The following is a 12,281-nucleotide window of genomic DNA, read 5'->3' on the forward strand; positions in this document are numbered from 1 at the left end:
GGTGTCTTGTTCTTGCAGGGAGCCCCGTGGCACTTTGAGCCCTGCTCTCAGGCAGGTCCGACTTGTTACCCGGATAGCCCAGCACTGCTGGCCTGGCTGCCTCCCCCCGCCACCCCCAAATCCCCTTGTGTGCCCCCAGCACAGCGGCTGGGGGCTCGGGTGACTCTGCCCGCCTCGTCGGGGCAAGGAAGAAGGCTGGGAGCTCACAGCATCCCCTCCTGCCCCTCTGCCCTGAAGCCAAAGCCGCTCTGCAGCCTGCTCATTGCTTTTTGAGTTCAATCCATTAGCACCAAACCGTGCTCCCCCCGCCTGCACCTTCCTTGGACGCCGGCATTGCTGCGCATGGGTTTTACTTTTCCTAGTTGCAAACACCCACCGGAGGGAACAGTCCTTGGCAATATTATAAAGAGAAGCAGAGTAAAGACTAGTTGGGCTGCACAGGTCTTTTTCTCTCCATCTTACACCTTGCACAGCTGTATAGCGTTTAGGGCCAAGGAAGAACAGTCAATCCAATATCCCATTAAAATGCTGCTGCGCTCATCAGAATAACTGCCGGGAGAAGAGGCAGAGCTCAGCCCTGCTCCAGACAGGGAGAAAGCTCATAAAGGTCTCCCTTTGCTTCGGGGGGAAAAGCACAATTTAGAAAACTGTCTTGGTGGCTAAATAATAGGAAATACCTATGCACATCGCAGGCTGCTGCGTTTTGCTTGGTCACCTCAACTGTTGCAGGTCCAATAGCTCAAATTAATCAGCGCCGTGCCGCTGTAGATAACAGGAGAGATGATGGCCCCGGACTGGCAGCAGCCCATTTCGGCGGGTGCAGGAGCACTGCTTAGGCAGGCGTGGGTCAGTCGCGTATACCTGCATGCATCAAAACCTGGATCATCTTGAGGCACCCCTCTGAGGGCTCTCCATATCATTGTCCATCGCCGGTTACCCCCCACCTGCCCTCTGCCTCCGATGGGGGATTTATACCCCAACACGCTGCCTGTACCGTCCCGCTGGGGTTGGTCTGACCCAGACACCCGCTGTTCGGGAGCCTTTGGTTTCGCTGTGGCAAGCGGAGGTCGGTGGAGCCGCTGCTGCCGGAGCTGGCTGGGGCAGGTGATTAAAAAAACCAATCGCCTTTGGTTTTGCAGCAAACTAAGATATGATTGCTGCGTATCTTCCTCTTGGCGTAAGACCAGGAGGGACTCAGAGGTTTATCAGCCAGTTCAAATGGCTGAGGCAGGTCAACCCTTGGTTACTTATTCCTCCAGCAAAGATACGTGAGGTTTTCTAGTTCCTGTGTTATTTTGTACGTTTGTATGTGTGCACAGTAAAGACGGTTCCAACCTTCAAAGCACCAACTGAAACACTTCCAGTTCCTCCTGCCAGAGGTTGGCACTGGGCTGCTTATCTGCCTCGTTGGGAAACAGCAATAAATTCACCTCCAGCGGGCACAGTGTTTTACTTTTCATTGTTCCTTTGCCTCCCTCCGTGACGGGCCGTTTGACGCGTTTATAAATGGTTTTGTGCTGTGTGGGATTAACCTACATTTATCATAATTCCGGTACAGAGAAATAAATGCTCAGTTCAATATAGAAAGTGACCCAGGTTGTTTCCCACGCAGAAGGCGGGTATGTTTAGTAGGGTGGAAAGCACAGAGGTTAATGCCCCGGTGCAGTGAATTCCCCAGTCATCTCTGGAGCAGAGAGAGTCTGTTTGCTCAGTGCTTTGTGCTCTGGCCTCTGGGCATAAAAATAACCAAATACAAATAATGCAAATAGTGGGTGTTCTTACTAAGCTTTTAACTCTGTAATTCACGGGCAAAGGGGGACCCAGGCTGACGTGAGCAGGGCTGCAGGAAGGCAGAGGAGTTTACCTACTTCACCCGGGGCCTGAAGTCTGCAGCAAAATGTGGGTCTCCGCTCCAGAAGCACGTTGCTGACTTGGAGCCGGAGAAAATCGCCTTCCCACTTATTTCCAACCTGTAGCTTCTGCAGAAGCACTTTTCTTGGGGCTGAGTACCCACGTACCAAAAATATATTCCGTTAACATATTATTACTAATGTTATCTTAAACTTCTTATCAGGCCAGGCTGGATTATCTTGCTCCTCTCTCTGGGCTGTTCAGCGCCATCATGTCTTGTCTCGCACTGAAGCATTCCTCCATCTCCCTGGTATTTAGGAAGGGTAACGCACACACCACCTCCCTTGGGGAATGGGTAGGAATGCCAAATAACAAATGTTTGCTACCAAGATGTGTCTCATGCAAATGCTTCCAACCTCGTGCACTGACCTTTCCTTTGTTATCCTTATCTTTTAAAGAACAGTTTCTGAAGCTTTTGTTTGGGGAAAACAGCAAACAAACCAGGTTCACCCCTGCCTTTCCCTGGATCTGCAGTCAGCGATGCCCGAGCAGCCCGGTCCACCTTGCAGCCTATGGACAGACATTATTTTGCTGCTGGGGTCAAATAATGTTTGGGATGAAAGTTAGCATCATTCATGAGAGTCACCAGACGCGATACGCTCTGTCTCAGAACCACTGTGCCCCACAGGGATTGCGCTGACCTTTATTTTATCAGGACAGACCTGTTATGGCTTTCAAGCAAACCAGTCTGAGCCGTAAGTCCTCGCTGTGCATGGATCTACCAGGCAGACCATTCCACCTGCCCTTTCCCCATCTTCCTCTCCATCCTTGCAGGCCCGAGTCCCGCGTCTGGACGGTGATGCTGCTGCTGGGGACGTGCCTGCTGTACTGCGCCCGCGTCACCGTGCCCATCTGCGCCGTCGCCCTGAGCACCCACTTCGACTGGGACAAGAAGCAGTCCGGCATCGTGCTCAGCAGCTTCTTCTGGGGCTACTGCTTGACGCAGATTATCGGAGGACATATCAGTGATCAGTACTGGAAATTATTCTCATGTTTTCCTCTCCTCGGGCTTTTTCAATGACACTTAGTTTGGCTTTGACCTCTCCGTTCAAGTCTCGACAGTGGCTGTGAAGTGTTCACCCTGGGACAGTGATGGGGTGGGAGGGTGAAGCGTGTCCGTGGGGAGAAGCTTTATGGGGCACTGGAGGTTGCTCTGAAAGCAGTTGAGGTCTCTCCGTCAGCCTCACTCAGGGTCTGCAGCTCTGATTCAGAAAGGACACATGTAGTTTTGACTGTCCGATTAGATCTCTGGATCTTAAAATTGGCTTTATGCTTATAGGGCAGCATGCACTGAAGGACTTTGCACAGGCAAAATCCCCAGCAAACACAGGGAGCCTGCACGATCATTACTGCCTCCCCAGCTCCCGCACAGCCCCTGCCAGGAGGGATCTACAGTCCTGTAATGGACGCTTAGACCAACATAGGAGGTTTTTTCACCTGGAAAGTGTGAAGAGCACTTTTATACCAGCATAATTTTTCTCATGGAGGTTGTTTTTAGCACTGGTTCAGTAATTGGAATAAAAAAAGCAGAGCCACAAGCTTACACGTTAAGCTGATGAAAGAAATAGTGGGCGTAAAGCAGACTTTATTTTAGAAAAGTGATAAATGCTGATGCTCACGCATAGTTCATAGTTGCTGCTCACCGGGAGTGTTATTTGCCCATTAACAAAAACCTTAATCCCAGTGGTGCCAGACAGCCATTTGGAAGGGTTTATAGCTGCAGTCACTAACCACAAGAAAAGAATATTTCCTTTTTGCAAGGGATACAGCTTTTTTCTACTTGATCTGCATAGCCTATTTTCGCTTTCAGTTCAGCACCTCCAGTTTTTCCACCCTATATTCTCATGCAATTGTTTCACAAGCAAGCCCCCATCACAGTTTCCATCATGTTTGGGAAAACTAAATGTCTCCATTTTATCATATCAATTAAAAAACAACTTCCCCAGTTAGCCGTAAGGAAAGATCTAAGTAATTACCTGCTCGAGTTCCTTTCCCCAGCCACCCTATTCTTAGTGAGGAGGGCTTTCCTATGAAATCTTCTGTGAGGAACACATGCCTGGAAGGATTACATTATCCATGCAGTGCGCTATGCTATTTAACTATGTTCCTTAATAGTTTGCAAGCAAACGCCTGCAAAAACCCAAATATTAACAGGCAGAGCTGATGCAAAAGAGCAGACGGAAGAGAAAACACCGTCACTGGTTAAGAAAAGCAGAACGGTGACAGCAGCTTGGGCTTCCCCTCCGTCAGAGACTGTACCAGTGCAGTGGTGTCTCTGGGGCTGGTGTGTGCTGGGCAGCGCTGGCGGCCAGCGTCCCGGTGAGAGCAATCCCAGTGACCGGCCGCTCGCTCCCTGCTCCAGGGGAGCAGGAGGTGGGAAGGGAGGAGGTCAGAGCTACTCCCCAGAGGGCTAAAGACCTTTGTAAGAGAAGAACAGGTTTGAGTGAAAGGTTGCTCTTAAAAACAGGCTAAACTGGGAAGAGCACTTGAGTCTTGACTGGGGGGCTTTGCCCTTTCGCCCTCCCCTCGTTTTTTGATAACGTGTTTTCTGTCTTCCAGAATAGGAGGTGAGAAAGTCCTCCTCCTCTCGGCATCAGCCTGGGGGTTCCTCACGGTCCTCACCCCGCTGCTCACCCACCTCACTTCTGCCCATCTCGTTTTTATGACCTCCTCCAGGTTCCTCATGGGCTTGCTGCAAGGTGAGACCCCTGTCCCGAGCGTGTCTGTGTGTCTGTCTGCCCAGGGGCTCCTTGCAGGGGGGCCCGTGTGCAGTAAATTCAGATGCAAGTCGCGTGGTTTGCAGTGCGTGAACCCTTCTCCTCTGTGATCGAGCAATCCTCTGCCTCAAAACTGCCTCCACATCCAGAATTTCCACGGGAAAAAAAAAGAGACATTTCTAGAGAAGGTCGCTGACAAATCATTCCCCTGTAGAAATCTCTCTGCCAGAGAAGAGCTGCTGGCTTCTGAATTCGTCAACGTTCCTGTTTGATTTTCCGCATTTTAAAACTCCTTCAAAGCACTTGGGGAAAATTGGTCCTTGCCAAAACTTTTGGATAATTTAGGATGATTTGCCTTCCCTCTGCAGCACTGGGGGACCGTTGGGAGAAGCGCATTGGCACTGATGGATTTACAGTAGCAGCGGTGATGACGAAACAGGGGATTATGGAGAAGGCAGAAACAAACCTTTCATGGCAATGGATTCACTTACTTTGTTTTATTGTGAATTGTTGTGAATTTTTTGTGAATTGTTGAATTCACCAAAGGTCTTGTTGCTTTGTCTCGGTGTTTAGCTCCTGCTGGATCTTTTAAAATTGCTTTTGATTTGCTCACGAGGGCGCAGGAGCCTGACTGCTCCCTGCCTTGCTCCCGTTGCTCGCAGGGGTGTATTTCCCGTCCCTGGCCAGCCTGCTGTCCCAGAAGGTCCGGGAGAGCGAGCGAGCCTTCACCTACAGCACAGTGGGGACTGGCTCGCAGTTTGGGTAAGTCCAAAAGGCTTTGAGCAGCGAGTGACAGTCTCCGGACATCGTACATGATGAAATGCCATTAAATAGTTGGAGGCAAAACTTGCAGCCCAAAGTACATGTGGATTCCTGGGTCCTTGAGGTTACCGGCTGCAGCTGGGGAAGCCTCAGGCAGTTGCTGTTGTGCATGTCAAGGATTTATGTTTTTTTTTTTTCTTTCTTTTCAAGCCAGACTTTGAAGAGTGTTTGCAACATTTAATTACTATGGGAAACAGCCTGATTCAGTAGGAAGAGCAAGGGTCAGCCTGAGACTGGTCACCTGTCCTCTCTGATAGATGGGGATAATAGAACTTCCCCATCTCTGCTAATCACCATGAGAATTACCTTTCTAAATGGAAGGGTTGCTTAAAAGCCAAATAGAAATATTGCTGCGCTTAATCATTTAGTTTTCCAGCCTACTCATTTCTTATGCTGATTTATACATTCTCTTAGATACTTTCTGCACATCAGCAACTTCATTTTCTTTCCCCGACGAGCACGTTTCCGTGCGGGGCAGGCGAGCGTGAGATCCCTTAGCAGTTTTTCCTCCCCAGCTGAGGATCCTGAGATGCCACGCAGGGAACGGGGCAGGTTGCAGAGTCATGGGGTGACGGGGCAGTGCCTGCGCACGCAGCGACTGGCGGCTCTTTTAAGTGCATTTAGTGGCACGCAGCATCCACCCCAGGGAGCATCTCCCATTGACGCGTGCAGTCCAAACGCTCTTGGCCAGACCTGTAAATCTGAGTGTGGTTCCTCTTGCAGGACGCTGGTGATCGGCGGTGCAGGATCTCTCCTCCTGGACTGGTACGGCTGGGAGAGCGTTTTCTACTTCTCGGGTTTGCTCACTTTGCTCTGGGTTTACTGCACCTGCAAATACCTCCTGGGTGAGAAAGGTAAGCCCAGCTGCCTGCATCCCTCGGGCTGCCAGTGCTCCTCGGGCTGCGGGGCCCGCGTGTTACCTCCTGGTTATGTTCCGCAAACCCCCTGTGTTTCCAAGATCATGCCTGGTTTTACACCAAGACCTTTTGTTCAGATGTCTTCTATAACACACGCTGTGTCTCACCCAAGATGCTAAACCCAGAAACAAGGTTTTGAGCTCTTGCATTGCTGGTTTCCTATTTTAAGTCCCACACTGGAGTATGTTGCTGTCGAGAGCCTGATCTGACTCCTCAGGACTCTTACGCACCAGTGAAAACACCAAACAGAGCATGATCTTCAAAGTGGATTAAGCTAAAGCAGGGCAAGATACTTATTCCAAACTAAGAGCATCTACACATAGAGCTTTTAAAAACCAGTTAATCCGGAATATCTCTTCCCAAATAACTGTCTGGGAGTAATTCCACACATGGGCAAACCATTACACCTGGCTACAGCATTATTAGTGTGAGTGTGGTATGTAGGAGCTCAGCCCATCAGGAGCCTGGTGTGTGCCTGGTGCTGCAAAATCCAAACCTGGTCCTTGCCCAGAGAGACTTCTGTTTAATTATAACAAGAGATATAACAAATGGGTGAAGGCGGCTGGATGGGGAAGCGTGTGGGTGCAGTGGAAAAATTTTGGTCAACATAACAAGGTGTTTTCACGAGCATCCAATGCCAAAAAAAGAAAGAGATTAGAGGTAGTTGTATAGCAGTCTCCCAGGGCTTCCTCCAGCTGCAGAGAAAATTATTGATCAGAGCTTTCCTTTGCATGTTTTCTCCCCTGCAGAACTCATCATCCCCATAGATTATTTGATGAGAGGGCTCTCGATGTCCAAGCAGACCAAAGTTCCCTGGAAGCAGCTGTTTAAGAAGCCGCCGATATGGTAGGGAGGCAGCTGCTGCGGCGGCCTCGAGCGCCGGCAGGGCTGGGGAGCACCCTCCTTCCAAGGGCTTTTTTTCCTTTCTGTGCTTATTTCTTCTGCCTATGTGTATTTTGTCCACTTATTTATGTATGTGGGAAATATGACCAGGTTTTCTAATCCCTTCTGTGTAAATAAAGAACTAAAAAGGTAAGCTTGACAAAAGGCGGTTTATGTTCTGTCCGGAGGAATGTTAGGCTTGAGTATTACTGGCAAATCTTCCTCCTTCGCAGTCTGTGCCCTGTGTGGGTTGTGTGCTCCTCCGGAGGGATATTCTCCACCGGTCTTGTTAGAAATGCTGCTTGTAATGGGCTCCTAAGAAGCGCTGCTCAGGGTGGCACAGGCTGTGTTCTCATTGCTGGCAAAACACCTTTTTAATAGACATTTTCTCTTTGGGATTCTGCATTTGGTGCTGAAGCTCATCCAAGCACGTTCCCAAGTTTAAAGTCGGGGAGGAGGGCGATGGGGCTGCAGGGCAGCAAGCCCATTCCTGCCCTGAACAACCACGTTTCAGCAGCATCTGCTGATAACAAACCCCTAGAAAACCCCAAACACCACCTCTTGGAGCGGGACAGCTTTTGCAGCGCTGGAGGGGACTGGTGGGAAAGGCACTCGCACAATTGCCGCTGCACTGAACCTCCCCTGAACCCAGGGGCTGACGTCAGGCGCCCGCCCGGGCGCTGCGCGGCGAGGGCAGCGAAGGAAGGAGTGATGCTGTGAGTGGCAAGCCAAAAGGAGTAGTTATCTAGGAAAAAATCTCAGGACGCAATTGTAGCACTGTGAGGGATTTATTTGTAGACCAGGAACTGAAATATTGGGTTGCTCAAGCGCCCGTTTCCCACCCAGTGTGACCTGTCCCTCCTGATTATTTCCTCCCCGTGTATTTTCAGGGCTGTCATCATCGCTCAGCTTTCTACGGCCAGCACGTTTTTCACTCTCCTTTCCTGGCTGCCAACTTTCTTTAAGGAAACTTTCCCCGAGTCAAAGGTAAGTTGGCTCTGAGACACAGGCATTGCCGGTCTCCGTGCAAATGAGGTGGTGCTGGGTGCTGGCCGAAACGGGCTGGTTAGGGAGGAAGATGATGGCAGAGGGATGTGGTGAGAGCAAGCTGGGAGGCAGGAGGAGGTGGGAGGCTTCCCTGCGGGGTTAGGAGCCGTTACCCCCCTGCACGTGCATTTGGAGATGAAGCAAGCATCCTCCCTCCAGGTAGGCAGAGGCTAGTTTCTAGTCGCTTGTTTAGGGATACTGAAGTGAGGCAGAGCTGGGGCACCTTCCAGGCAGGGAAGAGAGGGTTGTATTTAGTTTTTAGACTGCTTTTCTTCTGAGGGAAGGATGGTTTTCAAATGGCACAGAGCTCGTGACGTAATGGCAAATGACCGTCAACCCATTCACTCCTGGGTTTTCATGGGGTTTTTAACTGTACTCACATCGTATAGCACAGAGCTGCCTGCGAAAATGGTAATTACCATTAATAACGTGTACTTCAAAAATACTGTAAAAGCTTCCCTCTCCTCAGCACAAATTATGTTCCCATTTTTTGGAAGCCTAGGCAATACTCAGCTGGGCTGAGAGCTGGTATTTTGATCTTCTTGTTCTCAGAAACTCAAACAATCTTTTCCACAGTGGCTCTGTTCACTTTTTATAATTTCCAGAGCTGCTTACAAACGCCTTTTCATATTACATGTGTAAGGCGCTTTATGGCATACTTGATATTTATATTAAAATCATGTATTAAACCAGCAAACATATTGTTGTGACAAGATCTGTGCACCTCGAGTAATACGCTTGTGCAGCAGTAATTCACCATCTGTTAAGCATTATATCATGGTGCCCTTATGTAAGATGTTCTATATAGCGTTCCTGCATCTGATAAGCGCTTCATACATTTTGATAAAACGGGGCTTGAGGATGCTTCATTTTAAAGACTGGACGATAATCCTTAATGTGGGAAACCTATGTCACCTACTGGTCAAAGTCCCTTTCTGCAGTCCCCTTCACCGCTGCCTACGCAGCTGCCCCCAGCCCACCTGGATGGAGGTGATGGAGGGTTTTGGCTGCTCAGGGTGTTGGGCTGTAGGGCTGAGAGAAGGGTGGTTCGGTGTGTTGGGATTGACTTGCTGAGCAACCCCAGCTGCTGTTGAGATATTACCCCACCAGCCCTATGGGGTAACATTTTCAAAAGTAACCAAGACCCAAAGTTTCAAAGGCACTGAAAGATGCAGATGGACCTGAGTACGATTTCCAGGAGCAGCTGAAACAGGATTATTCAAAACCGAGATTATTCAGCCCTCCCGCGCATCCTGAAGCCAGGCGAGGAAGGGAGGGATGCCTCCGCGGGGTGACGGGCTCTGAGCAAAGGGGGAGACGCGGGGGACGATGGATAGATAAGTAGGTTCAACCAGCCGAGATGAAGCCCAGCCCAACCCGCACTGATTTCAGCTCTTGAGATCCGGGCACCAAAACTCCTCTGAGCAGCTGTAATCCAGATGACCAGTAATCATCTGTGATTACTACTGTAGCAAGCTCACTTAATTGAAAATAGGCCAAAGTATGTTGCTACCCATAATGTTACCTAATCCTGGCATTAGAAAATCCAGCTATGTTCCCTCAGCTTCACAGTAACGCTGCTAATGAGGTTGAAGCTGATGTCGGAAATTTTGCCGGCAGCTTTACTGATGACCCGCAGGGCAGAGTAAAATCTGCAGCTTGCTCTCTCTGATGTGGCTTTCTGCCACATCACCTTGCTGAACAGTAGATTTTGCCTTTTTCCCAGAGCAGACGGAGCTTTCTGCCTCTCCGCTGGAGGCAGGGTCACCGGGGCAGAAGGAAAGACAGCAAACCTACAAATGCTACAGCCCCGGGATGCGCCTGCCACCTTACAGACTTCGGAGAGGTGCAGGGTGTAGCTGAGAGATTGCTGTGCAAAGCGGGTAGAGATCCTGCAAGAAGTCCTGATCACTTCATTTTTTTTCCTTTCTACAGATATCACAGATAAAATATTTGCAAAGAAACTCGGCTCTGACAGCAAACCTCTCTTGATTTTTCCTCCCTTTCAGGGTTGGGTGTTTAATGTAGTCCCCTGGCTGGTTGCAATTCCAACAAGCTTGTTCAGTGGATTTCTGTCCGATCATTTAATCAACCAGGGTAAGAGCTCTTTCGGCTTTTCCTCAGCTCTTATTTTGTGTGATGTGGAAAGAGGACCTGGGTGGGAGGAGGTGGGCTTGTTGGTAGGGAGAAGACCTGGCAAAAAGACAACGTGAGGTTCTGATATGAAAGCAGAATAAATACTCCAGGGTCCAAATCCCATCCATGTGTTTGAGGCTCCCTTTGATCTCAGTTGCAATATCCACCTGGAGATGAAATCTGGCCATCTGAAATCCACTTACCCTGTGGTCTCCTGGCTGGAGAACAAGGAGACCTGGTGAGCCGTGCTTAACTGGAACTCTCCCTTTCTCTTCCAGGGTACAAAACCATCACCATTCGTAAGTTCATGCAGGTGAGAGAGCTGAAGCCACCGGAGTGACACTTGAGCTACCTGCTGAGCTCTGCCTGCCCGGCAGATGAGACCTCTTAGGGAGCTGGGTCGGTGGTTAGAGGTGGAAAGAGGAAAGGTTTTCTAGCTTTGCAGATAGACTGGTGGTCAGTGCATATGGGAAATGAAACCCAGAGGAAAACCCAAAACCCTGACCGAGGAACAGAGCGTGGATCAATGGTAACGTTGAGCACAGAGATTTGTGAGTGCTCCGAAGAGGTTTTCTTTCACAGGCAAAGGCCAACCAATCGCTGTCACTCCAAATGACCCCTTAGATACTAGGAAATAGCAATATAAGGTTGAACAAAAATAGAAATGCTGGGTGAGAGCACAGCGTATCCTCTCTGCTCCGCAGCATCGCATCCCTCGCATCTCTGGCACAGAAAGGCAGCACACCGGGGAAAAGCAAGGCTTGAGAAGCACCTGGTGCATACGAGCTCTTGCCATTGTAAGAGGGAACAGTTTGTCCATGAAAGGAGTTGCTTTCTTCCGTACAGAAAATGTGCTGTGGTATTTAATTTTCCCTTTCTTCCAGGTCATTGGCTCCGGTGTCTCAAGCATTTTTGCTTTGTGCCTGGGCCAGACCTCCAGTTTTTGCAAAGCGATAGTGTTCGCCTCCGCCTCTGTTGGACTTCAGACCTTTAACCACAGGTAACGACCGTGATAACGACAGTAGCTGTGGCCCTTAGCTCTTAGCCCACACGTGGCATTTCGGGGTCTCAGGGGAGGCTGCCTCCGTCGGGACTGTCAGAGCAAGCGCTGGCGCTTGTCTGAGCATCGCGTGCTGGTCCCGGCGAGGCCGGTGGGGTTCGGTTCCCGCTGGGGTGGAATTGGTCCAGCAAACCTCTGGCACGGGGAAGGGCTGGGCGTACGGGAGGGCAGGGTGGGCCAGGCAGGTATCAGGGAGATGAAGCAGGAGGGGAGTTGCGTTTTGGCCCCTCCGAACGCTTTGAGTCGAATCCTTTTCCTCCTGGTACTCTCCTGTGCTGCTTCACTCTCAGCCTCTTTCCTGCTTTCTCCCGGCAGTGCCATTTATCGTCTAGGAGCCCTTCCTTTTGTTTGACAAACTGAACTCTCTGTAAATGATGAAAAAGCAGTCGCGCTCCATTAAAACAGCCATTTTCCCCTCTCCGTTTCTCACTAGCGGCATTTCAGTACACGTACAGGATCTGGCCCCCTCGTGTGCTGGCTTACTCTTCGGTAAGGATTCCTGCGGGGTTTCGGCTGTGCTGGCGAGGTGGCGTGTGCGGGAGGGGGGACACGCTCCCCAGCGTTAAGGTTCGAGCAGGAGTAGCTCTGTGCAACGTCTCCTCCGTATTCGTAGCCTCAGGTTCCTCCGGTGATATACCTGCGGGTAACCGCAGGAACGTGCCTTTCAGTTTGCCAAAAGCACCGCGGGGGGTGAGGCCGAGTACCGGTTGCCCCAGCCATCAGCGAGGCACCTAGCCGTGCACGCAGACCGGGGCGGGCGGGAGCCCCGGTGAAGCCACTCACGTCTGC

At 50.4% G+C, this 12,281-nt stretch overlaps 1 protein-coding gene across 1 annotated transcript in view; it reads left to right on the forward strand.

Moving 5' to 3' along the window:
* Positions 1-2,685: 2,685 nt before the first annotated feature.
* SLC17A9 (solute carrier family 17 (vesicular nucleotide transporter), member 9) overlaps positions 2,686-12,281 on the forward strand; it is a gene marked incomplete at its 5' end in the record, with an annotated part of 9,959 nt that continues 363 nt past the window's right edge. Inside the window, 10 exons of the mRNA XM_009586653.1 lie at positions 2,686-2,883; positions 4,471-4,610; positions 5,291-5,390; positions 6,174-6,304; positions 7,117-7,213; positions 8,140-8,236; positions 10,306-10,393; positions 10,711-10,745; positions 11,317-11,432; positions 11,926-11,981. Of these exons, the coding sequence (XP_009584948.1) occupies positions 2,686-2,883; positions 4,471-4,610; positions 5,291-5,390; positions 6,174-6,304; positions 7,117-7,213; positions 8,140-8,236; positions 10,306-10,393; positions 10,711-10,745; positions 11,317-11,432; positions 11,926-11,981 (1,058 nt within the window). The remainder of the gene's footprint in view (positions 2,884-4,470; positions 4,611-5,290; positions 5,391-6,173; positions 6,305-7,116; positions 7,214-8,139; positions 8,237-10,305; positions 10,394-10,710; positions 10,746-11,316; positions 11,433-11,925; positions 11,982-12,281) is intronic.

This window comes from Fulmarus glacialis, unplaced genomic scaffold (assembly GCF_000690835.1).
Source record: "Fulmarus glacialis isolate BGI_N327 unplaced genomic scaffold, ASM69083v1 scaffold27911, whole genome shotgun sequence".
In the NCBI taxonomy this organism is placed as follows: Eukaryota; Metazoa; Chordata; class Aves; order Procellariiformes; family Procellariidae; genus Fulmarus; species Fulmarus glacialis.